Source organism: Populus alba, chromosome 2 (genome assembly GCF_005239225.2).
Source record: "Populus alba chromosome 2, ASM523922v2, whole genome shotgun sequence".
Lineage (NCBI taxonomy): Eukaryota > Viridiplantae > Streptophyta > Magnoliopsida > Malpighiales > Salicaceae > Populus > Populus alba.
This window is the reverse complement of record NC_133285.1, coordinates 16571097-16597761: the sequence shown is the minus strand read 5'-3', so window position 1 is coordinate 16597761 and position 26665 is coordinate 16571097. Positions and strand designations below refer to the sequence as shown.

At 32.3% G+C, this 26665-nt stretch overlaps 3 protein-coding genes across 5 annotated transcripts; 1 reads left to right on the top strand and 2 right to left on the bottom strand.

Annotated features, from left to right (window-relative positions):
• Nucleotides 1-935: 935 nt before the first annotated feature.
• LOC118042672 (uncharacterized) lies at nt 936-7975 on the top strand. The gene is made up of 11 exons (XM_035050383.2): nt 936-1523; nt 1738-1832; nt 2308-2365; nt 2984-3178; nt 3733-3809; nt 4401-4483; nt 4704-4755; nt 5154-5222; nt 6050-6136; nt 6239-6300; nt 7422-7975. The coding sequence occupies exons 1-11, from the start codon at nt 1406-1408 to the stop codon at nt 7651-7653; spliced, it is 1128 nt and encodes a 375-aa protein (XP_034906274.1). The 5' UTR covers nt 936-1405; the 3' UTR covers nt 7654-7975.
• Nucleotides 7976-8304: 329 nt separating this feature from the next.
• LOC118042670 (uncharacterized protein At3g49140) lies at nt 8305-17725 on the bottom strand. 3 transcript variants are annotated; one of them, XM_035050378.2, is made up of 12 exons: nt 17559-17725; nt 16595-16718; nt 16119-16344; nt 15889-15910; nt 15726-15790; nt 14472-14588; nt 14283-14381; nt 12683-12836; nt 11838-11947; nt 11362-11511; nt 9673-9768; nt 8305-8592 (listed from the first exon to the last, which is right to left on the bottom strand). In XM_035050378.2, the coding sequence occupies exons 1-12, from the start codon at nt 17599-17601 to the stop codon at nt 8479-8481; spliced, it is 1320 nt and encodes a 439-aa protein (XP_034906269.1). In that variant the 5' UTR covers nt 17602-17725; the 3' UTR covers nt 8305-8478. The 3 variants fall into 3 exon arrangements, with proteins under 3 accessions (XP_034906269.1, XP_034906268.1, XP_034906270.1); XM_035050377.2 differs by having other exon boundaries at nt 15889-15991; nt 17559-17724; XM_035050379.2 differs by lacking the exons at nt 15726-15790; nt 15889-15910 and having other exon boundaries at nt 17559-17724.
• Nucleotides 17726-20211: 2486 nt separating this feature from the next.
• On the bottom strand, nt 20212-20678 carry LOC140955310 (cytosolic sulfotransferase 17-like). Its single transcript, XM_073407712.1, has 2 exons — nt 20442-20678; nt 20212-20358 (listed from the first exon to the last, which is right to left on the bottom strand). Exons 1-2 carry the CDS (start codon nt 20676-20678, stop codon nt 20212-20214), a joined length of 384 nt encoding a protein of 127 aa, XP_073263813.1.
• Between the last annotated feature and the right edge of the window lie 5987 nt (nt 20679-26665).

The window sequence follows — 26665 nt, the reverse complement described above, 5'->3', positions numbered from 1 at the left end:
ATACGTCATTTTTGCTAATTAAATCACAAAAATATTAAAATATTTTCCTATACTTTTAAGAATAAATTAGTAAGATGTTTGGCAATTTACAAAAGAGCGAGAATGACATTACTCATCATTGTATTTTTTTTTAGTGATTAGTTTTTGAAAACATTGATAATATTTTTTAAATTCAAATTAGGGTGATTATTTTTTGTTTGCTTTGATTTTTATTAAAAAAAATATTCAAACTGAATTTTTATTTTAAAAAAATCAAAATTGAATTGAAACCGTTCAAACTGAATGGTTTCGGTTTGGTTTAGTTTTTTAAAACAAAAACTATTTTGGCTCAGTTTTTTTGGTTTGGCTTAGTTTTAACTAGGTTTTTTTTCTTTGTTTGGGTTTAATTCGGTTCGGTTTTTTTTTTTTTTTAGACATATAAAACCGAAACCGAAGTGGTTGGTTTTTTTAAAATTTTAATCAATTTAATCGATTTTTTTTTACTGTTCTATTTTTTCAATTATTTTTTTTCGGTTTAATTAATTTTTTAATTTTTTTACTCACCTCTAATCCAAATAGATAAATCTAATGACTTGATAATCCAAAATTTAAATTAATTTGATTTTTAAATTAAATAAAACAGTAGTTGATTCATTCCAATCAATTATCTTCTTAAGATAAGAAATGTTTGATTTTTTAAAAAAATATCATTTTAATTTTAAAAAATATTATTTTAAATTCATTCAAATCAAATCATACAAAATAAAATAACCATAATTTTAAGAAAATCAGGTGCCAAAACACCATTGATCAAAAGTTCAAAACTTGAAATACGATGCATAATTATATCAATTGAAAACCCCGAATTTTAATCTTTTTGGATAAATAATTTATAATTATTCAATTGATTTAAAAATTCAAAAAAGCTCTTGTACGTGATCTATGAGGTAAAGTCGAAGCAAAAAACAATACCACTTATTCAGGGAAGAAAGTTGAGCCATCAAAATCGCCGAACCTCTTTGTTTCCCTCTCTCTCTCTCTCCCAAAATTCAACGGCTGGAGTCAAGTTCCGCACAGAACCCGGGAACTCCAAACAGCCGTTGGTTGATCTTGATTCTCTTTTTGTTGGAGCAAATTCAATTTGTCAAAACAACCTCTCTTTTATCACTTCCACTGTCAAGTCACCCACTCAAATTCTTTCACCACCATCATCACTATCACCAACCACGAAACATTGTATTCTTTGGCCTTTCCATCATAAAAAAGATCAAAACTGAAGAGGGTTCTTGTTCTTTTGCTAATTCAATCCCTTTGAACAGAAAAGAGTTGGTTTTTTTTTACTTCTTGAACCACCTAGCTGGTTCTTGGAAATTCCTTGTAGATTGTTTTGCGTTTGTGTTAACAGAAGATTGGCAAGAGTGAGAACATGTTGAGATTTAAGGAGTTTTGGACGAGGAAAACATTGGTGGCCCTTGGTTTGGGACAGTTTCTCTCTCTCCTCATTACTTCTACTGGATTTTCATCCTCTGAACTTGCTAGAAGAGGTGCAGCTCCAGTTTTCATATTTCTCAAGCATTTAATTTTTATGTCTTTTGCTTGCTCAGAACTCGTTTCCTTCTTCGCCCCCTGCGTTGTCATAGCTGTTTGTTTAGATGATGATGGTTGTCTTGTGAAGGAAATATTAAGTTAGAATGCAAAATCACAACTTTGTTGGTGTTTTTCGTTATACTGTAGTATTCTAACTTGGTTCTAATTCAGGAATTAATGCACCAACTTCTCAGTCCTTTCTAAACTACGTCTTCTTGGCCATTGTTTATGGAAGTATTATGCTTTATCGGAAGCAAGCACTTAAGGTGAATTTCTTTGCTTCATCTTCTTACTTTTTTCTTTTTTTTTCATTATTTAGTAGATGTAATTAGTTTAGTATATAATTTAAGTGCTACTGAACTCATTTGCTGAGTTTACTTCTATCATTGGAGCTTTCATGAGGGCTGGGAAGTGATTGATTAGAATTAATGCCTTCATTGGATGTTCGTATTTAAGCTGCAGGGATGCAGTGGATGGGTGTAAGAAGTTAGGGACATAAAAAATTGAAGGAAATTCCACTTGGTCTTTTTTTGAGGTGCTAGGAGAGTTCCTGATGAAATAATTACTCGGGGTAGATTAGTGATGCTGCTGCAATATAAACCAATTTGAGTTGATAGCGAAGAATTTTTTGCTCAAATTTCTTTTTTTGTTGAATGGTCTTTTCTTTGTTTTCATCTTTCTTGACTGCAATTTTAATATTAGATGTTGATGTTTTTGGATCTCCTTTTGGAATTTGTGCAGGCAAAATGGTACTACTATGCTATTCTTTCATTGGTCGATGTAGAAGCCAATTTTCTTGGTGAGTCTTTACTCTACTGGTGCTACTGACTGGGTATATAGGTTATTTATTTTCTGCTCTACTGTTGAATTTTTAGCTAAACATTTGTACGATATATTTTTCATTTGATTGTAATTATTTTCTTTTACTGATCCTGTATTTTTAGTATCTACGAGATTAAAGAATCCTGAAGATGTACTAGGAAATTGCATATCTCTTCATTATAAAGCAAATAATCAATTTGGTACTGGTGAACTTTCACCGAAGCCTGTGCATGCTCTCTGATTAGTATCTAGTTGTGATAATATAAACGAGAGTAAAGTACTTCAAATAGATATTTTGCACCTTGTGGTAGTGTAAATCATGAAGCGGGTTACTTCTCACGAGTTTGCAGCAGTATGGAGTTGCATCTGCTGCTGATGTATCTGTTCTGCTACATGTTTTAAACAATTTGTAGAAGAATTGATAATGGGAACAAGTTATTCTACCTTGATGTCAGTGACCTCGCTGGCACTTGCATTTTATATTTTCAAAAGAAATGCCACTTAGGCCTTTCATTAGTGAAGTATAAATAGTGAATTGTGATTGTTAAAGTGACTCATGCTTATGATAATTGATCTCATCTTCATTCATGGGCAGTGGTGAAGGCCTATCAATACACATCAATCACAAGTGTCATGCTGCTGGACTGTTGGTCAATCCCTTCTGTTATGGTTCTTACATGGTTTTTCTTGAGCACAAAGTACAGATTGAAGAAAATAGCTGGAGTAGTTGTTTGTGTTGCAGGCCTTGTTATGGTTGTTTTTTCAGATGTTCACACTAGTGATCGATCAGGTAACTTTGCCCTATCTCTTTAATTAATTTTTCTTTAGTGTTTGACCGATGCCTGTTCCATGACGTTAAGTTAAATCATAATGTAGCTTTTGGATGGAATATTTTCCAATTTCATAGGATAGCATGTTATGTTCATGTTTTGATAGTTTCACTCACTTGTAAGGTAGGCAAGGGTTGTTTGATTTTTCTCTCATTTCACTCTCTAAATGAATGTGCTAGATAGGAGAATAGTTTTACTATATACATTTGTGCTTTCGTTCTTGTTCATGAATCTGTGGTTCCTTCTTTGATGTGGCCATTGATATATTGAGCACGGAAAGATATTGAAAACAGTATTCCCTACAGCTATAAGCCAACATTTTCTAAGGTATTATCAATTTACCTTGTATGCCTTGATTCTCCTTTTTGGAGATACTGAATGTACTTAAACTCTCATATTTGAGATGCAACTGTAGCATTGTTGTTGTGTATAACATTTCGTAACCATTTCCATTACAGTTTTGTCTCATAGAATTGAATGATAATCTCTTAACAAGTGGGCTTCTTTCTTGTAGGTGGGAGCAACCCTCGTAAAGGAGATGCTCTTGTTATTGCTGGGGCAACGCTGTATGCTATCAGTAATGTCAGTGAGGTAAGCCAAATTGCGTGCCATAATTTTGTCTAGGTGAAAATCAGTGCTTGTTCTCTGATCCTCCATGCTGCTTCCGTTTGGTAGTTGTTCTCTCATGATCTTACTTTTTCAAAGAAGTGTTACTGACTTTTTGTTTAGCTAATTATAGCATGTATAAATTGATAGTTTAAGTTTAGGTTTTCAGTTTGGCCTTGGAGGCAGGTTAAAAATTTGTCACCCTCCTATTAATATGTGCTGCATAACTTTTTCATATAAAAAAGGCAACCAAAAACAAAAAGGAAAAGGAAAACACAAAGAAACATGGTGCTTGGCTTTTTTCATTTGAGGTTTAGGTCTGAATTTTTATTTTATTTTATTTTTTTGGGGAGTGATTTAGGTCTGAAGTTGATTTTCCAGATATCGGTTAGAAGATTTCTTATTTATGAATTGTAAATAATTTTTCTCTTAAAAATAGTTTAAAGTCTTAGTTTTTATTCATCATTTCAAGACAATGGGGGCTTAAAGCAATACAAGTGTTAAGGATATAAATTGTTATACTTGTCACAGTTAATAGAAAAGGTTTATCTTCATTTATTTCCTTCTGTTATGCAGGAGTTTCTTGTAAAAAATGCTGATAGAGTTGAGCTCATGTCGCTTCTGGGCTTTTTTGGTGCCATAATCAGTGCCATTCAAATGTATCCTTAACTTAATGGCTAAGGTTGATGGCTATGAGGAACATCAGCCTTTCTACTGACGAGTTCCTTTAATTTATTCTGTGTAAATTGTCTACGATCGACTTTAAAACTTCATGATATCCAAAACTCGTGATCACTATGGCTAACTTGATTGTGCTGTTCAATGTTGGTAAAGTGTTTAATTGCTTTTGGCAATTGTAGCCCTTAGTGATATCTACAGAAGTATTCTGGAGCGCAACGAAGTTAAATCCATTCACTGGTCAGCTGGGGCAGTATGTTTCTTGTCCATCCTCTTCTTCCAAAGCATATGTATCTTACACTTGTTTTTCCTTTTATTCCTGTTGACATGACTCAGCAATCACAATAGAATGATAGCTTGACATCTGATGTTTAATGGTTCTGTATAGGGGTTGTCTTTGTAATTTGCTTCTGGTGTAAGATGATTCCTAACCAAAATCAATTCAAATACATACATATAATGGCTCAGACGAAAAACATTCGAAAGAAAGATATGAAAATGAATGTGGGATTTTAAATATTCAATGTTATCAATTGGTCTGACATTGTTAGAGAATTGATTTGTCTTTAAATTTAATACATATAGAAGTGTTGAGGATTATTCATGGTTAGAGTTTAACTTTTCATGTTTGCTTTATGTTATTGGTTTCAGGCTCTTCCGTTTTTTGGATTTTCAGTGGCAATGTTTCTGTTCTACTCTTTAGTCCCGATCTTGCTTAAGGTATGGATATGAGTTACCATAGAACTAACTAAAACTTTGTAAGAATGTGGGCTGCCTTTGAATTCAAGAACTTGAAATTGTAGTTTGAAGGGTGATGAATGATTGTGAGCTACCTCTCTGAAGTGAAAATCTTTTTCAAAATCTGTAGCTTACATGCATTAGATTAAAATCGTCTTAGCATCTAAAACACCGATTATATTTATTGAAATCTGTTTTTATCCCTCATATACACTACCAATGGTTAATTTTGGTTTCGCTCCTTTATTAGTCATTAATCACTTTCTAAATTAATGGTGCTTTTCATTTGTTACTTTATCATCCATTGATTTTTAGCACAAATTTGATGTTTTGTGAGATGGTGCCAAGCCAACCATTAAATAGGACATGAATGTGTGAGGAATGCCTACATTTCAATTTATGTAATCTGTGATGGTTTGGTGCTAACATGAAAGGAGCTAATCCATATGCATCAGTTGTGCTTCAGTTATTGCTCAAGCCTGTACTTCTTAACTGATTTTGACATTAAAATTTTATTCTAGACTATCAAGCTGCCATCACCTTCATCCTATGTCTTAACTTCAGAGGATTTGTATTTTTTTTTTCTTACTTGTTTTTCACCAGCCCAGTAAGGGTACCATCTTATAATTTGTCATAATTGTAACTTTTTAATACTTGCAACGGTAACTTTTGGACAAATGTGAAATTCAGTGATTATCAGAGTTTTATTCAATGCTAGAGGGCAAGAGTTATTTAGACTGACCTCATGGATGGTTTATATTAGTGTGTGCATATGCTCACCTAAATATTCTAACTCCCACTATTTACAGATTAGTGGTTCCACGATGCTCAACTTGTCTTTGCTGACATCAGACATGTGGGCTGTTGTGATTCGCATCTTTGCTTATCATGAGAAGGTTTGTTAACTAATAACATAGTATGAATGTGAGAATTCTAGTATTATGCAAGTTCAAATGTTCACACAGGGAATTTTCTCACTGATGGGAATATTGATCCAGGTTGATTGGATGTACTTTGTGGCCTTTGCTGCCGTTGCTGTTGGGTTGATCGTTTATTCTGGGTATGCAACTTTTTGGATTTTGCTTTGAATATTTCTCTCCATTTCATATGATAAATTAATAAGAAAAGCAGAAATCTCTGGCTTTGATGTTTACCTCAGCTCCTTCATCAGGAGCACTAACTAGCAAATGAGTGAAGTTCTAGTTTGAATGAACTGCATGTCCTTACAAAGCTCAACCCTGTTAGGGTTACAGAGGTTAGATTGTGGAAAATATTTTGGATGAAGTAGGTCTGACAGACTTTTGATACAAGGTTCAAAAAAGGGTACTATTTAGCCATGTTAGGTCTGTACACTAGCTTTGCTTAGTTAAGGCTACATGAAACGGACCTTGATGGTGTTTGAGTGGTTAGGCTATTCCCAATTCTGTCATGTTAAGGATGCTCCATTTATTTTAGCTCCCCTGGTCCATCATTGTAAGTTACTTTTCTATGAAGATACTTATCTGCAATATTCCTCATGCTTTGCGGATAGGCTAACACGTATTCACTTGAATTGGAGGTTAGATTTTCCAGGTTTTTTGTTTCTTTTCTTTTCTTTTCTTTTCTATTTTTCTTTTTATTTCTTTGGCATTTTCTTAGCTTGTGTTTAGTTCATGGTTAAAAATTGGAGGTTAAATTTTAAGAGGTGAAGTGTCAAGGGTTTTAAAAAAGTGATTGAAGGGTAAAGGTTAAGGATGTTTGGTAGATGCGTAAAAATTGTGTAATGATGGGACCCAATTTATTTTAAATATAAGTTTAAATTAAAAGAATTAGTTTTCATGAAAGTTTAATAGTGTCACAATCTATGATTGCAGGATGGTCTCTGTTCACTGTCTATATCTATGAATGCTGCTATTCTTTACATAATGTGATAAAAAGTGTGTTAGTATGGAAGCCCTATGCTTCCTAAATCACTACTTTTTCACGAACAACTCAGTTTTGGAAAATGGCTCGCTGGCATGCAGGTGAAAAATGTCTGATATCTCTGAAATTTCACCCTGGTGTACGGGAATGAAAAATGAATATCACCATTCTTGTCATGTGGTCTCCATCTCATCCCTTGGTAACATGATGATAGGTCGTTTTATCTCTTCTGTGAGCAAACCATTTCACATGTGCCCAACTCTTATGTTGTTTATGCAGGGGTGACAAGGAAGAGGATCAACACCATGCTGATGCTGGCGATGAAGATGCAGAAAGAAGTAAACATTTCGACGAGGAGGCTTGTTCTGGAAACCGTGGTCAAAAAACTATCCCTGGGAGCTCAAAAACCAGGGATAGTAGTAAGCATGATCTTGCTAGCACCAGCATTGCAGATGAGCAAGACATTGAGAGCAAGAATGTGGGAAAAGATGTGTGGAGGAAGAAATCATAATAAGGCACTAGATGCAGAAAAAACTTGAAAAACAAGCTCATGGGAAAAGTCTCAGGAGCTAAAAATCGCAATGCAGGATCTGTTTTCAGGGGTTAGAAAGAGCGCACGTCTCACTGCTGCTCCAACAAACTATAGGTGTCTGCAAAGTTGGGGGTAATGGTTAGCAGAAAAGGAGGGGGGGTCAATAATCCACCAATTTGCAGCTTGGAAGTAATTTTTTATGCATAATTGCAGTTCTTATTTTCGTTACTTTTTACGTTGTATTACACGTTGTTGCCTTACTCATATCATCAGTCATAATCTAAAGTATATTTTTAACCTCTCTTAAGGTTTAGAATGTTTTGGGATTTGTTTCACCAACTTGACAAGTGGTTTATGTCAGAAAACTTTTTCCCTATTTTTGTGGGGCAACTGCACAGGATATTGAACTTGAATGGCTAAAAAAAACCAAGAGAAGCATACCAATTTCTCTAGATTTGCTTCCTAGTCTCACCAGCATGTGTGGCTAAGCTTAAACAACGTAAGTGCACAACCAAAGATTTTCGCCACCACTCCCTCGTTCCCACCCTTGAGTTGTTCGTCGAGCTTGAAAACTTAAAGAATGCTGGATTGGGGTGCACAGCATAAAGAAATTTTATCATGTCAATAAGATTGGATGAACAGAGTGGCCCCATCTGGTCCTTTATTGAAATAATGTACAAATATGTCAGTACAACGACCTATAGCTGACAAATCTCCAGCAGATTTAAAAAACAAACGGACGAAAAGCGAACCACCTAGCCTGGACTTTATTATAAAAATAAATCTCTTGTTCCCTCGTCAAGGTTAGAAGTATGAGGAGTCCCCAAGCTCATCTTCGTGAGTTTTAAACTTTTTTCGACGAGCCCTGGGGAACAACAGCTGATGAATCTGCTTTTGTGCAGCAGTTTTACAGGTAGCCTGCAAATTATATAGACAAAAAATATCAACAGACGGGCAAACTTTGGTCCTGGATACAGTGTCAAGACATTCATCAATCCGTGTCATCAACAATGAACGCCTCTATTAACTTCCAAAGGACCAGAAAAACTTAAATCTTCCTAGCTTGTACATGTGATCGGTACTGGTTTTCCGGCACAAGTAAAAAGGTGGCAAGAGATGCACATGAATGCAAGCACACATTGCCCTTATAGTACATGAAACGTTCAACTCACCAACGAGTAACATTTCCAGTGCCTCTCATATAAAAAAACTCACATGTGGAGTAAACAACCTTACATCAGAGGGCAGAAGAATGTGCCACTGTAATGAATTCTACAGATGTGCTCAAAGGTCAAGTTTTGGGAGAAACATCCATAGTTTCCCACAGCAGTGAATAAAGGAATGAAACAAAAGCTTCTGACCCAGGCTTGGAAATTCCAGCAAATGATGTTGTTGAAAAATGAATGAGGCACATTCCAGCAAAAAACAATAGCGAGAATGATGTTTAAAGAAAAATTAGAGCTATATGGCACTTGATTGGTACCCAAAACACAAATATGCATCTAGCTAGAAGAAAGGCACTTCAAAGAAAGATTTGCAAAATACTTTTGAAAAGGTCAAGAGGAGAGTGATGGACAACTCACAAAACGTATGAAGTGATGTGAAATTTTTAAAGACAAATAATATGGCTAATGCCGAGGGACATTTTTGGAATGCGAAGCAACTACTATGCAATATTTCAAAAGAAGTGTTGTACTTTAGGGACCAATTTCAAAAGAGATGAACATGCATTAAACATGCGCATAAATTACCAAAGGTAAAATTAGATTTCCAGCGAAAATTTAAGCAAATAACACTACTGATTTTTACCAATGCACGATGCAAAAGAACTTATTCAGCATATTTGACACTGTTTCAACTTTGGTAGGAACCAGACAATTTGAACAGTTACAACTGTACATTCAGATAGGCTTTCACATCAGAAAATCTATTACCTGACACAACCTGTACAAGTCATTTTCTATTCTACACATCTCAACTGTGCCTTAGATTACTTACCCGGACTTTGAAGGGAAACCGATGAGTTCGTGCTTCCACCCCAGAGAAAATTCTAACATCCATGCCAAGGCTATCAACCCCAACCAAATTAGCTCTCTGTATAAGATCAAAGGGATGCGGACAGTAAATAACTGACCAACTATAAATAACTGATCTTAAGCAGGAATGCAGACAGAAGTTTCTCATAAACGCTGCAGAAGTGTCTTAAACAGAGATACACGAATGTTGCAAATGAGACTCCAATCAAATTCCTATTTCTAATTTTCATCACAATGATTTGATAGACTGGTGTGGTTTTTTTCAGCAAGCCTGATATGGTTTACTACCAAACAAGACCTGATTGAATAGTGCACAGGCAAGATGTATATTTTGACATCCACTTTCATTCCAATTAGGTTTTCATAGCTTATAAATGAAAACAAAAGGCAAAACGAGTTAATTTCCACTAATAAATTTATAGCTTCTCTTTGGGAGCTTATTGTTTGATAAATTTTGCCTCTCTTACAGGCTCAATTGCATATTAGATTGTGTTTTGCTTTTGTTCTATCTCAGGAAGCAATAGAATAAGATTTGCAAGTGATTTAAGGCATAACATGGAGCTCAAAGAATTTTGCAAAACTGGGGATAAGGAGGAGATGAATCGTTCAAGAGTCCTATTATTGAATTGTTACAACAATATTTTTTGCGGTCAGAATATTTCTCATAGACAATCTATTCATAAATGCATTCTTGGTTTTCAAGAATTTTCTTACTGCAAGTTACTTGACAAAACATTTTGTAAGTGGTTGTCAAAACTTGAAACCCATTGTGAGTTTAATGAGATTCCTGAAGATCAAATGATGAAGCTTACTTGCAAACTTGACGATGATGTGATAAATGGTTAGATCATATTCAATCTTGTTCAGTTTGACAAGGAACTTTTGTTCTGCCACAAAATGTTGATGCGTGTACAGAAGAATGTGAATATAAGGAAGCAAATTCAAGATTTCAACAATAAGTTGAATGGTTGAACAAAGAACTGTTTTGCTCCAAATTGTTGTTGAAAACAGATTTAACAATCAAGAACCTGTTATCATAGTCATCCAGGATACTTTACTGAAAGAGTTTCAAGAAGGAGAGAAACAGAACAAAATAAAGTTTTGGGCTCAAGTCAATAAGAAATTGAAGAGCAAAAGATGCTGACTTTATTGAGAGAAAGAAAATCAGTAGCGGGTCCTCTTAGATCTGAAGCTGATCCTGTAACCAATAATTTTGATTTTCTGAATATCAACAAGCCACCTTGGTTTGGAATTTTCTTCTCCATGACCATCCATTTATTGATTTTTCATGAAAGGTTTCAAGTTAAGCGACTTTATAAAGATGTTTTAAGTCCTTCATTTGATGTTTAATGTGGAAAGCTGTAATTATTTTTCTGTTTAAATAGTGCAAGGTTTTCTTTTTCAAGTGAAGGGGTTAGAGAAGTGTTGACAACCAAAAGAGAACTAAAATAATGCTACTTACCTTTGAGTTGTTATCTTTTTTATCAGAGGTTTGTTAGTAAGTGCCTATGACACAATTTCAACACATCCAAGTGAACAAGAAATGTGTTCTACAGATCATAGCAAATAAACACGCTGCATACAGCTTGCACAATATCTGATACAAGAAACCAGAAATATAGAGGGATAGCACTCGAAAGCATTTATTTACCTCAACATGAAGACCCTTCTTCTTGCAAAGAGCTTTAAGAGCAATATTGCATCTACTTCCCTTTTCACTAAAGTGCTCTAAAATTGCTGGAGTCGAGTGTGCAAGGACATCAGGCTCTGCTTCTTGAAAATCTTGTAAACTAACTGCAGACTGCAATATCCAAAGAAATGCACTGTTGTAATAGAACAACGTTGAATTGTTGAGTGTGGAAACCACTGCATAAAAAAATTATAAAATGCTTTCCCTCCAAATAGAATTTAGTAATGGGTGAAATAATCTATCATTCCAAAACAGATGCCTTAATTAAAAAAGCAATCATATGTTTTGTTTTTTGTTCACATGTGTCTTAATTATGTTTCAAAGTAAAATCTATTCCCACTAACCCTGTGAGCTGGGCTTCCAACCACCCACACGAAAACATAAAATGTCATGCAGGTTATGATTTATGCTCTACAAATATGGTTATACGTATGTACCTGAGATCCATACAATGAAAATAGCTCTATTCTCATGATTTCCAAGCAATGGAGAGTTGAACCAGAGCTGCTTACATCACTTTTGGAGTTAAAGCTCAAAATTTCTGTGTCTACAGAGGCAAAAAAGATATATGTGTGACGGAATAATTGCACAACAACATCACAGGTATGTTCTAATGTAAATGAGAGATGGCACCAACTGAAAAGGATGTTCTTGAATGCTCAGGTTTACACTAATATCTAGAGCTGCCCTTGATTGAATAAATACAGTTCATATTTTTAATTGGTGAAAAGTTACATGAGAACCATCAATGAAGAGTGTTGGCTGGGAAGCATTCCATTCCAAAAATCAGCTTGGTGCAGCTACACAATACAATTATTTTGTTCCTTAAATTATCCATCTGATTTTAGTATCCCCACCAGCCCCACTCCACCAGTGTGTATTAACTCAAGGTAGGTCCATTACTTGAAGAGTAGGAATGAAGAACAGTAAAAACAGCATAAAAAATAGAAACATAGCTTAAGCATGAGTAGAATTGAAGTTGGAATAAGGGAATGAGATTTAGGTTTGATGAAAACCTCCAACTTCTGTAATTGATTGATGAAATAAGTTGTCTGGTAAAAATCCTCCTAATAGCTGATCTGCACTAGTTAAATGTTCTCAATCCTAATTGTTAAAAAAATAAATTAATTCTTATCCTAATTGACTAATATTATTAAAAGTCAAATGCTAGTCACTTGACAACTAGAAATCCTATAAGGATTCCTAACAAAACAAAAATCAATAAGCAAACTTTAGAAGTTACATTAGATGGTTTAGCAAGGTAAGTATAACCACAAGATACCTTTCCGGTCTGAATTATAGCCATCACTATCCTCACAGTGAAATGACGTTCTTAAGTATAATTCTTCATCAGAAAAAGCTGGTCTCAGACAACCCACAATAGAAACACCATTTGATGGATGGTCCATTTTTCTATAGTATTCCATGTTGATTGCCTGTGAGGATGCAAGCATTCAGTAAATTAAAACAGTAAAAAAAATAAAATAAAAGAGTAGGTCTAATTTCCTACTACCCTTTTGCGGCACTACCACCCTTCTAAAATCAATCTATATCATTTATCATGCACCTAACTCAATCAATTCACTCCTGACCTAATTTGTGGCACAAAAAGAACTTTTAGATGCCTTCTCTATTATTATTTTCATTGCTTCCATGTTTTCTTCACATATGTTTTCTTTCGAGAGATTTATGGGGAAAATTTCTCTTAGTATCCTCAAATACTTGATTTCTTTACTTTTTTGTGTATTAAAATCTCTAACTTGATCAAAGGTTTGGTTTAGTTTATAGAACCTTTTCACTTAAGTATTAGTCTTTGTTGGAATCACAATTTGTTTTCCAATGAGTTAGATCAACCGTTATTTGTTCTTTGTATCTTAGGTTTTTCGTTGTGCAAAGCTGGGCACATGATAGATAATATAGAAAGGTTTTGAAAAAGTGCCACAATTTCCTAAAATCATTGTCCTATAAGAATGTATAGACCATAGTTACAAGCTATATATAGTTACAAGATGCACTAAACCACAAAAGGAGTATTTAACAATAGACGTGGCAAATGGATGGGTATGGATAGGATCAAAATGGTAATGGATTATGTTTTATCCATTACACATTTATGACCTTTTTATTTTAAAGATATAAACATGAATAAATATTTTATGATGCCTTTAAATTAATGAGTCTTTTTTCATGTCAATAAAGTTTGTTAAAAGATATAAATTATTCTTTCTAAAATCATCAAAGATAACACAAGAAAATAACCAAGGTCCCTTGTAAGAAAATAACTAGGGTCCAATTTAATTTGCTGAATTGGTTTTATTAATTTTGGAGTTTAATTATCTGTGGGGTGAATATAAATAAAAAAATACAGGCATGAATTGAAATTTTAGAATAGTTTTTCTTTTTAAGAAATCTTCTATAATATTTGTAGCAACTGTAAAAAGGAATAACAAAAAATTTACGGATACTTTCATCTAAAAAAGTCAGATATGTAAGACAACAACCAAGGATCCAATTTACTAATTTGATTTGCAATTTCAATTTTTAGGAAAAGAAAAAAAGAAGCAGTGATACAAAATCTGCATGCCACGTGAAATGGGTGTAATAACCAAATGATTGTTCTCCGAACCATACAAATTTAGCCAGTCCCAGGCCACTGCCATGGTGGTATGGCACCATGTCTTAAGCAATGACCATGTAGAACAATTACTAATAAAAACAGTTCAACGCCAAATATCTTAAATTGAAAGAAGACTGAAAAAACATTAATAATGATTGCCTGTCAACAATCTTTATTAAGATTTCCAAGAACAGTTATGAATTATGAAGATTTCCATCCAAGTCAGTAATTCGCTATATTAACTAGGAAACCAAGTTGTAATCACCTTTGTCATGCACTTGGCAAAATAAATTGGATGAACCATGCTGGAAGTATCTGGCATTCCCCAATCAACTGGAACTTCAGAGTCTTCCGAATCCATTACCTATTTGATTTTCATGTAACTTCAGTTTGCAGAATAACTCATAAGGATGTGCAAGATTCAACCCAGAAATGAGAAGCAGTGATTACTAACCTCAAAGTAATCCTCGTCAAATGGTATATCATCTTCACTGCCAACATTGAAAATATTGTATTCATTGACTACCTTTTTATTCTCGTACATTGGAATATCCATCCCAATCAAAACATTCTGAAAAGAATTCATGAATGCTTTAAGAAGAAATTCAAATTCATGCAACTCAAGCAACAGAAAAGAGGACACAGATTATTAAGGTAACTTACAAAAAGAAAAGAAAAAACATCTTTAAGGGATTACATATTCCACCCTTTATGTTTAAAAACATATGCTTCACACCCTATAATTGCATCCTGATCATGTTGCAGGCCTTCTGTTAGCTGACTGACAGGTTCTACACCTACATATTAGGGGGGTTTAAAGGGCTGTGTTTCTTTTTTTTAGCCAATGATATTCTGCTGTTTGAACAAATTTTTATTGTGCAAGGAATACAGGTTAAATCTTTAAGATAAAATAACAATTTCATTACAGGGCAGTTGTTTTTCTACTGCTATTTTGAAAAATAAATATGCGGCAAGTAACCAGAGCAAAACTTTGAGAGTTTGTAATTTACAGTAATAAATATCTAGGCAGAATCAACAAATTTATTTTATAGCTAATCATTTTTCCATCATTTATTACCTTTTAACTAGTAACAAAATCATCTTTTTAGGGTTACGTATATAAGTAGAAGATATCCAGTAAAAAAGGCTCCAAAGGGGACTAAGCATTCACAGATAACACCAACTGCATAGCAAGTGTGTAACAGCATCACTTCAGTCATCCAAAAGCTTTCACTGTATTCCACAAGTGTCCAATAATCTGATAAATAGGATAACAAGGAATAACCCTTGAATCTTTTTTCTTGCACTTATTCCAAAGAAACTAAAAATATTATAGAGGAATACACTTCTATAGTTCCCTGTTCACATGCAAAAATCTCCACCTCTCAACATTGCTTCTCTAGTTCTAGTAGTCTTCTTTTTCCTGGTCACCCTAAATTTACATGCTAGGGTTCAAATGACATCTTATTGAAGAGCTTCTTGGCTTGTTGGACTTCTAAACGTTGAGTGTACACGAAAATTCTCCCAAATTTTGCGCTCTTATTCAACTTGTTCACCATTGTGCTACAATGTTTTTGCCTTTTTGGTTCAGTTATCAACAGGGACTTTTTTTTGTGTTTTGGCAGGGGGCATAAAAAGAATATTTCACTCTTGCCCCTTAAACATATTCTGGATTCATCCAATGAAACATAAATAAGTGTGACCTCACCACAGGGTTGCTAGCTCCTCGATCTTGTAAGATATTGCTATCGTCAAAAATCTCAAAGAATATGTCTGAGAAGAAATTCATAATAGAAAAGGAGGATTAGGTCAAATCAACCAAGTTGATGTTTTACGTATGATTATTCATGCACATTACAGCTAGAGTATACCTCCATAGTCATCAATGATATACTGAAATTCGGCCCATGAAATTTGTCCATGTGGTTCACAATGTACGGATCCAGGAAAAACCAGCAAAGCACTAGTATTAGCCTAAAACAAAATGAAAGGCACAACTATGAATTCTTACACAGAGAAAAAATCATGGCATTTACAGCAAGTAGACCTATGACACTGAAATTTTAATTCTATGCTTCCATAAAACTATCCAAGCACCCACCTCAACAGTTGTCCTTGCTATTTCAGCAGAGGTGAGCTGTGTTTCACGAGTCCTTTTGCTAAGTTTCACTTCTTCTAGTGGATGATAACCTCGATGACTTGTGTAATTAGATGAATCAGGAACCGAATCAGAGTAATCTGCAGCAACTGAAACTTTCTGAAGGCAAAGATTACGGCCCACAGATGACCATTGGAACTGTGTTGATCCAAAAAATGGATTTCTGTACCTGAAATTTATCATAAAAAATACTATCTTTATAAAATATTCCAGAAAAAAACAGCTAATAACAAGAGACAGGATTGAAGGAGTATCAATGCCTTGGAATTGCATGAAAAACTAAAAAATATTCAAACATGTAGCTAATTTTTTTTTAAAAAAAAGGAAGAAAAAAAAATGAAAGACCTAAATCAATCTCATGCTTTGATGATTTCCAACTTCCTGTGCTGCGTATCTTTATCAAAAATGAATATATTCACCTTATGCTGGAAAGGTCACAAGGTCTGCAACTGTCAATACGAGATTTGTTCCAGCTATTTGTGCCCCTGTGTGATGTTGAGCAGCAAAAGGCATCTGCCTGGCATAGTTGACAATGGGAAGAACCTGAAAACAGTATACATAAACATCAAGAAAAACACCTTGAATGAAAAAACCATGGAGTTTAAGAGGAGCAAATTCGATGACCAGAGATGCTGAAAAGGAAGAATTAAAAAGCAAAATCCTCAGTCAATGACAAAAGTAGATTAATGAAATTTATTACTTATTTCTTTCTCTCTTTTTTCAGGTTCCAGAAAGCTAATTCCCCATCAACCCATCCCAACCAATGCATAAAATGTATTTGTACTGCAACCAGAATTTTAGAAGAAAAGGGAAAAGAAAGAATTGAATTCATTCACATTCATTTCTTGCATTCTCAGCGAGAAAACAAATTAATAGCAAGCTGATACCCTTCAAATAAAAGTCTTTATAGAAAAGGGGTATCAAAAACTGAAGTGCCTTTCCTAATGTCTTCATATTATTTCATGCACGACACTGAATTATCACTGATCATAATTGAAAAGATTCACCGTGTTGCTTCATTAATCCCTCCAAACTATTTAATCTCATTGAATAATTCACAGAAGATTCACCATGTTGATTCATTAATTCCTCCAAACTATTTAATATCATTAAAATGAGTGAACAATAAATGAAGCCCACCTTAAAATTAATGTTGCCTTATTAATACATTCTTCTGATTTGCAGTGGACTAAGCAAAGAGGCATCAAAACAGAGCCTTTCTCCAAAACACAAAATGGGTTTTCAAGAAAAGAGTCGTTCTCTTTTGGGTCGGGTTCAATTCTTGAAATCAATTGGAAGGGGGGGGGAGAATGCATGCAGCGCACCCTAATTAACAAACAAAAAGAAGAAACAAAAGCATGAAAAGAAGGTCATGGTAATTACCGAGTGAAAGCGAAGAAGCAATAGCTGCTGCAGCGATCACCATGAGAGAGAGAAGAAGATGCGATGGGAAGGGAGGAGGGGAGAGGAGGGATATGAAAGAGATGGTGTTTGTGTGTCGTTTGTGTTATGTGTTAAGAGGAGGGATTGGTCAATCAAAATCTGTGTCAGAGCGGTCGTGTCCATAAGACTAGACTTTCACTGACATACAGTAGATGTCCACTGCGTGACATGGCAATGGCATCTATTTTGTGAAATTCGTTGGTATCCAGAATTTTATTTTATTTTATTTTATTTTAAAAAGGCAAAATTCGACAACAGGTAAGGCTTAACATGCCATTTGATTTTCTTGCCAAAATAACAATAATAATAATAATAATAATAATACTTTTGTTTTTTATTTTTCAGTTTGGCAATAAAATGAAGTTAGACATTCAATTTTTTTTTCTTTTTTACAAGAATTAAGAAAAAATATCATGAAACTCTAGGGAGTGCTTTAAGAACAATGTAATTCTTCTCCTTGATTCACATCGGAAATTATTTATTACTTCACATCAAAAGTCTTGAAGGTTTTTAAGAGTTTTTTTAAGAATATATGGTTATTTTTTAAAGTATTTTTTATTTAAAATAATATTTTATTTTTAAAAATTTATTTTTAATATTAATATATCCAAATAATCAAAATACACAAAAATAAAAAAAAATTAGAAGCGCCGTTTGTCCACCATCCCAAGCCACACTAAAGATGGTGATAAAGATTGTAAATTTGTATGAAGACGTTTCATGAATTCAAATGTTAATTTATATTAAAAAATTGCATTTAATAATGGAAATTTTATGAGATTAGTATTGTTTTGTCTAGAAAAAAAAAATTATCGTACAATTATAATTATGAATCATCCTCTATTTATTAGAATTAATATTATATTCTTGTAAATATGTATTTAGTTTTTTTTTTTTATGATCGTCTTGAGTTTGTGTGGATTGATGCTGGGTGCCCTTGAAATATTTAAGAATTCTCTAAAATTACATTGATTCTGACTATAATATTATTTTTCTTCATTTATGAACATAATTCAAAACATATAAAATCATTATATTATATATTATATGATTATTTCTTTCCTTTTTTACTATAATATTCTTAACATATACCTGTAAAATCTTTAAAATTTTGGATGCAACAATTATTCAAGGAGGTGTTCCAGATTATTAAAAAGTATTGATTTTTTAAAAAATATTTTTTTATTAAAATAATTTTTTTTATTTAAAAAAATATTTTTAAAATTAACACATTAAAAAAATTTAAAATATAAAAAAATTAATTTATTTTTTAAATTACGGGTACATCCATGATTCCGCTCTATATGAATGAATTTCACCGGTGGAGAGTTAGACGTCGGTTTTGCGGTTGAAAACACTCTACCTATCTTTTTAGCATTTTTTTCAAAGATGCGAATATCTTGTTTGGAAGAACTATAGCCTAAACACAACGATAATGATTCATTTTTCTTTTTTACTTTTGATGTATTGGAAGTGACATAAGCACACACAACTTTTATTTTATTTTATTATAAAACAAAGATTTTAATTATAGTTAATTCAATTCAATCTAGATGGATTGAAAACAAAGTATATATTACAATTTGGTGAGTTAATCTAAAAATTAATTAAAAAAATAATGGGTTTTAATTAGATAATGAGTTGAATTTTTAAGTTAACTTTAATCATGTTTAAATTAATTGTTGGTGAACTGAATCTTAAATTTACCCATTAAACAAGTTAATAATATTTATTTTAACATGAGATTTCTTAAGAAAAAACAGGTGTGGATGCATGCAATTAAGCTAAATGTTTATTGATTTTTTTTTTAATTTTTTTTTATTCAATAGGAAAGTGAGTATTTAAAAAAGCATTACAAATTAATAAATTTATTATATTTTTGTTAGAAAATAATATAAATCATATCTTGAGATTTCACCTAATAGTTTAAGTTTTTTGGTTGAATTGGTTATTTGACATGATATCAGAACCTTGATGATCAAGCGGTCACGAGTTCGAATCTCATTATCTTTATTTATTTAATAAAAATTAAGTACAAGATAGTATGAGCTTGTGTAAATTTTAAGATCAAAAGGTTTTCACTTGAAGAGGTATATTAAATAATAATATAAATTATATCATGAGAAATCACCTAATAACTTAAACTTAAATTATTAAGTTGAGATGATTTTTAGCACTCCCAACAAAAACAGAAAGAAAGATTGTCGTCATCTTACACATACCCTTCAACTCCAGCAACAATTTCATGTCTATGCCTGTTTAGAAATATGATTGCAATTGCTTTTCCAAATACTTTTCACTTGAAAATGTATTAAAATAATAATTTTTTTAAAAATTATTTTTTTATATCAGTGCATTAACATGATTTAAAAACATCAAAAACATATTAATTTAAAGAAAAAAAATAAAATAAAATAAATTTTTTAAAAAACATTTTTAAAACACAAAACAAACCAAAATTATATAAATCCGCAGCTCTTCCTTTATTTCATGATCTAAAGCTGCTGCCATCTCTGCTGTGAAATAATTTCCCCAATCACCAGTCTTTCCATTCGTAAAGAAGTCAGAGTTCTTGAAAGAAAATTGTGGGGAACTACTCTTGTTGATCTCCAAATTGCTTAAATTCTCGAAAATGCACAGCTTCATTATTCCGAGCACCACCACCATCACTTTCTTCATCCTGTGTGAAGGGTTGACCTAAAAATCCAGCTAACCTCTTGCTGTGAACTGAGGGATCCCTCTTCAGATCCTCATATTTAAGAAACAGTATCAATTTTCTCAGGCAACATCTGGTCCCAAAAGGGTACGTTCCATGCGCTGAACCTCCTTGACAAAAAATCTCGAACACATCTTCCAGAGGTTGTGGTTCTGGCAATATATAGTTGATCTGTTCACAAAATGCCATGTTGAAACAACAGCACCTCTTGGATCACGGCAAACATAAACGAAACGGCAGCCAGAAGCGCTGATCATGGAGTTTGGCAACAGAGTGTAAGGACAGTGAGTAGAGAAGAGGCGAGGTGAGGGAAGAGCCTCAAGACCAGAAACGGATTCGTGCATGGCTAGGAAGGTGACTAGGTCATGAGGATAGGGTGCACGGGTGGCCAATTGCCAGGATAACATCAGCTGGTTGAGCCTTAAAGTGGTCTTGTATGTAAAGGATTACTTTTAGAGCTGCACAAGAAAAACCATGCAATCGGGCATCGTAAATAAGGTTTGTATCTAATTACTAACCCTTTTATATTGAATAAATTAGAAAAATGACCATCCACCAACCACGCACGACAATAAACAACTTAGCAATCCAAGTCAAGCTAACAGTTGAGAGTTTATTTGAAAATGTGGTTATATATATTCGTTTTTTAAAATATTTTTCGTGTCGAAATATATTAAAAAATATATATTTTTTTATTTTTTTAAATTTTTTTGAGATCAGCACATCAAAATAATCCAAATCATATAAAAAAATTAATTTAAAAAAATTAATTTTTTTAAAAATATAGTTTGCATTCCCAAACATTCTCGTAGCCTCAAAGCAACTCCAAAATCACATATGAACTTGCAACATATAACCAATATACCAAAAACCTTTGTCTCTCATTAAGAACCTAACATGCCAGCTAGTGGCGCAAGGAGGGGAGGCTGGCAGGAGCCCCGGCCCTTGCAAAGAAATGCCTCTTCCTTGTAAATATTTGTAATTTTAATAAAAATAAATGAAATATTTTCTTAGCCCCCTCTAATTTATAACTTGCCCCCCTAATTTTTTTGTCTTGTTCCACCCCTGATGTCAGCTAATCTAGCCCTGAAGCCGCTCCAAAATCACAAATAAACCGACAATATATCATGCATACCATGAAAAAATAGCATAAAAATAGCATAAAGCAAATTGCTCATAACTTATCTTATAGCAAGAATCAATTAATTTCTTCTTAAAAAACACTGCTTCAATTCATAGGAAAAACACATGACTAATATCTTTTAGTATTTTCTTGTAATGCTCAGGTGGGAACCAAAATCCTTGGTGCTGCAAGAGAGGGTCATGCTGCCAGTCAAGTCCTTTCTCTCTCGGAAGCCTTGACATCAAGGCTTGGTACTTGTTATTACTTCTTTCCTTGTCTTGCTCTTTCTCTTCACTCACTTTGCTCGTTGGTCGTCTCCTAGAGATACCTTTCTGAAATCATTAGGGACCTTTCCATGGAGGAAGAGATTGAGCTCAAGATGTGGTGCCTATGGCTAATAAATAAAGAATAATATAAATTATATCATTTCTATTTATTTGATAAAAATTAAATATAAGATAGTATGGATTTGTATAAGTTTTAAATTCAAAGAATTTTCATTTGAGATGATATAATAAAAAATAATATAAATTATATTTTAAAATCTTTTTTAATAACTTAAATTTTTTAGGTTATATAATTACCCTTGTTAATAAACATATGCAAAATGGGAAATCGAGGTCAATATATGGAAATACAAGCAATAGTGTTGACCTTGCAGGTATCCATGTTAGATGCCGTCCCTAACCAATAAAATTTAATAAGATTTTGATAGTTTGAACAAATTGAGAGGGAATTTTTATTTTATTTTTTAGAAAGTTGAACGGGGATATATTAATTAATTTGTACTGAAAAGAGAAACAATTTAACAAATACAAAAAAAAAATGTAATGCAAAACTCCCAAAAAGTTGTAAAGAAATTGGTTTTGCTTGTGTTTTTTTTATATATAATTTTTTGATATTTCTTTCAGTAAAAATTATCAATTATTCCTGTTAACAACCATATTTTTAAGACAAAACATTAAAAAATATATATATTCGCATGTGCTCCTCATGAGTCATGATTAGGGATGAGAAAAAAAACCAAAAAACTGATTAAACCGAGAAAATTGAAAAAAAAAATAACTGAAAAAACCAAACCATGAAAAAAAAACCGATTAGTATTTTAAAAAAATTGGCTAATTTGGTTTCGATTTTATAAGCCTGAAACTGAAAAAACCGAACTGAACCAAACCCAAACAAAAAAAAACAGGAGAAAAAACCGAGCCAAACCAATTTGAACTGGTTTTTGTCCTAAAAACCGAACCGAAACCGGTCGGTTTGAACCAGTTTTGGTTTTTTTTAAAAAAATCAGTTTGATTATTAAAAAAAATCAAATCGAGTCGAAAATAATCACCCTTGATAGATTTAACATGTAACCAAGTTAATTTATCCAAGTTAGAATTGAAGCAAGGTATAGCAAAAGGAATGATTAGAGTTATTTAAGTCTTAAAATTAGAGAAAATTTTAATTCGATAAATTCTCAATGCCAGTGATTCTTAACTTTTTCTAAAAAATAGTGTACGAAATTATTTAAATAGTAGCTAAATAGAATTAATTAATAAAAAACTGAATTAAATGAAAATCTCAAAACTAATCAAGTAAAGAATCCAAAAGTAATAAGAAAAATAAAAAAGATTATGAAACATAAACTTATGGTCCTAATTTGAACATGATCTTGATCCTGGCTAGCGCCAACCTACCAATTTTTATAAGAATTTAAGTCCATAGAACATGATTTAAAATTTCAACATGATTTAAAAATTAAATTAAAAGTTATATTCTTTTTAATAAAAAATCCTATTTGATTTATTTATATTTTTTGAAATTAAAATTGTAAATCTAATTAAAAAATATATTTACTAAACATTTCGCATCCACGATGCTAACATATTTTGTATGTTGTTGATTTAAAGTGTATCTCCATTAAGTTATATCAAAATTATTTATGCTATGTGAGTGTTAATTTTAATAAAAAAAATGATTAGTAAACAATTATATTAAAATTATCATAATTAGTTGATAGTACCTTAGCTGGTCTCCATTCACTACAAGAAAACTATCAATATCATTTTGAGGGGTGTAACTTAACTAATCAGGTCTTAGGTTTGCTCCATAGAGATTACTAGTTTAAGTCCCACAAATCTTAGGGCTATTGGAGGCTTATATAGTCGTTAACTTCAGGACCAATGGAATTAGTCGAGATGCGCACGAGTTGATCTAAATATCTATATTAATTAAAAAAATGAAAACTGTCAACATAAATGACGAACGGATAGAATATTTTTGTTGGAAATTTATACAGAATTCTAACATAACATCAAAGAAAAATAATAGTTATTTTTATATATGATCATCTTTAAGTTTTTTATCTCCATAAAAGCACCAAGCTTTTTTTTAACCATATATACAAACTCTACAACCCATGATCAATTGTTAAATAATTAGAAATTAGTAGTCAGCAAGGTTAACATAAGGGACGAGGAAGTCAGGTTACGATGACATTTGACCTCCTCTCATAACGCAATACACACACACACACACACACAAGCTTTTTTGCACGTGTAATGTTGCTGGGGTTTTAAGTAAAATTTAATTCTAATTATTATAATAAATAGTAATAAAATAATTAGAAATAATATGAAGCAAAAGAAATGGAATTCATGAAGTTGTTGGTGTATTGCAAAAGTTAAGTAAAGGCAGTTAAATCCAAGTAGAATAAAAATGCCTAGAGAATCCTGAAGGGTAGTTCAAATGGATAGGCATTGTTTTTGTTCATCAATAGTCATGAGTTCGAGTTCTCTCAAGGACATTGGAGGCTTATATGACCATAATTTCAAGACTCATAGAATTAATTAAAATACACGTAAAATGACTCAGATACTCACAAAGTGCCTAGAGCTAAATGTTTTATGCCTTGTACATATAGAAAAATGGACGTCAATGAACAACAGGTTGCAATAAAAAAGTACACAATGAAGACGTCCAATGTGCTTGCAATGCTGGATAAGAAAACATTGATTAATTGAATGCTAGTTTTTTTATTATTATTATTCACATGGGGTGTTTGAGTCAGCTTATGCATATCTCGACTAATCCACACGGGCCCTGAATTTAACGATAAGGTAAGCCTCTAGTGATCATGAATATTGGCAACCATAGGGCTCGAACCTAAGACCACACTAATTTTTTTTTCTATAGCAGAAGATAAGTGTAACTGTAAGCTACAAAGATAAATAAGAAATGAGAAATAAAGATGTAATTGTTGCTAAGTATATGAGTTCAAAAAAAAGGAAGGCAATCAAAAAATGAGCTCATAAAAAAGCATTCTCATGGAAATACAACAATGAAACAAAATTAAAAAAAATACAAAGCAATTAAAATCTTAAAGACTAAAATTAAGGGTTTAAAAAATATAAAGCAACTCAAATTTTATCTTATTAAGAAGTGGCGGAGCCACATGAGACAAAAATGGGCAATTACCCCTTAATTTTTTTTAATATTTTTTATATGAAAATATTAATATAACAGTTTGGTGAATAGTTAATACATGGAAGGAAAGTTATTATTGTTGACTTATATATATATATATATATATATATATATATATATATAGTACATCATCCTAAATTTTTTCTTTTTCTTTCTTTTTCTTCCCCTAACTAATCGAGAGTCTTTTTTTTCTTTTGAGTTATTATTCCCTGTCTCTCTCCCATATGCAAATTTCTCTTCAAAATACAGTTAAGTAATTGACCTCTTTTGCCTTTGGCTTTATGCTTTAGGTAAATTTCCTTCATTTTTTCTATTTATTTCATTGTCTAATTTTAGTTTTATTATTTTATAATTAGTTATTAGAAATAGTAGGGTTTATGATAATTTAAGGGTTTTGATATAAATATGTTCAAAATAAATATTTGAATCTGCTAATTTAATCAATTAAATGTTTCTTATTATAAAGGAATAAATTAATATTTATGCAAAACCACTATTCTTGACATCTCTTGCATTGTCAGAGTAGTTTATTGAAATTTAATATTTTCACATAATTTGTTTGTAAGTAAAATATCAAGTAGAAAACATGTTTTTCAAGCATTGTTCCTCTTACATAGACACTAGGCATTATTCCTCAATTAAATATCTAGAAATGATTAAGCATAATTTAATCAACATACTTATTATATGAATTGAAATGGGTTTTGATTTTGATGAAATTATCCATAACTCTTGCATTTCCTTTCCAGAAAATAATGAAGCTATTAAAAAAGTTACTTTCAGTGAAGCTCCTAGACATAACAAATTGACTTCTCCAAATATTCAAAAAGACATTACTCAAGCTATTACAAAGGAGATTACAAATGTGATTATCAAAGATCTAGATGACTCATTATTTTAATTTTAATTGATAAGTCACTTAACATATCAATCAAGGAACAAATGGCAGCAACCCTCTTAATGCTACAGAGAAAACCAAAGTGAGGACAAATATATGTGTACAATGATGCCATAGTCACATTCATTTAATACATAATGATTCTTAATGGACATGCAGGCCCTGATACAAACTCTACAGCGAAGCCAAGATCAAAATCAATGCCTGTGCAAGTCAAATGCTTTCCAAGCCCAGAGAAAATACAGGGTAGCTAGCTATGCATATATTTTATCCATATGCCTAAGCCACTGCTGAACACAGCTCCCAAGACATGAAAATCAGTTGTGTAAACTCGTTGTCTCTTGGCCTGTTTTTTCAATCATTTCCAAGCCTTTTTAAGCCTTCAAAAAATCCAAAACCTTTCTAAACCTGCACAAAAAACAACTCTTTCAACTGCAGAGAAGAAGAAAAGACTCAATTGAAAAGAGAAAAGACTAGTAAATTGTTAAAGTATTTAATGCACCATCATGATCTTGCTTATGTAAGTCAAATGTTTTCCAAGCCCAAAGGAAAAGCAAGGCAGCTAGCTATAGTGTAGCAATAATATAATATTAACACCAAAAACCAACAACAACAAAAAAAAAACTATATGGGAAAACATTATAGCAATTCATAGTGTTTTCCCCACATGTTTTAGTTTCTGGTAATATATATATTAGAGTTATATTAATTTTTCAGTAAAATATTTTGGTGTCGCAAACTTTGTTTTAGTCTCGATCAACTAAATAAATTGATTTTATTTAAATCATATTAGACAAAAAAAGAGGAAATGATAGCAAATGGGAAAACATATATATAAA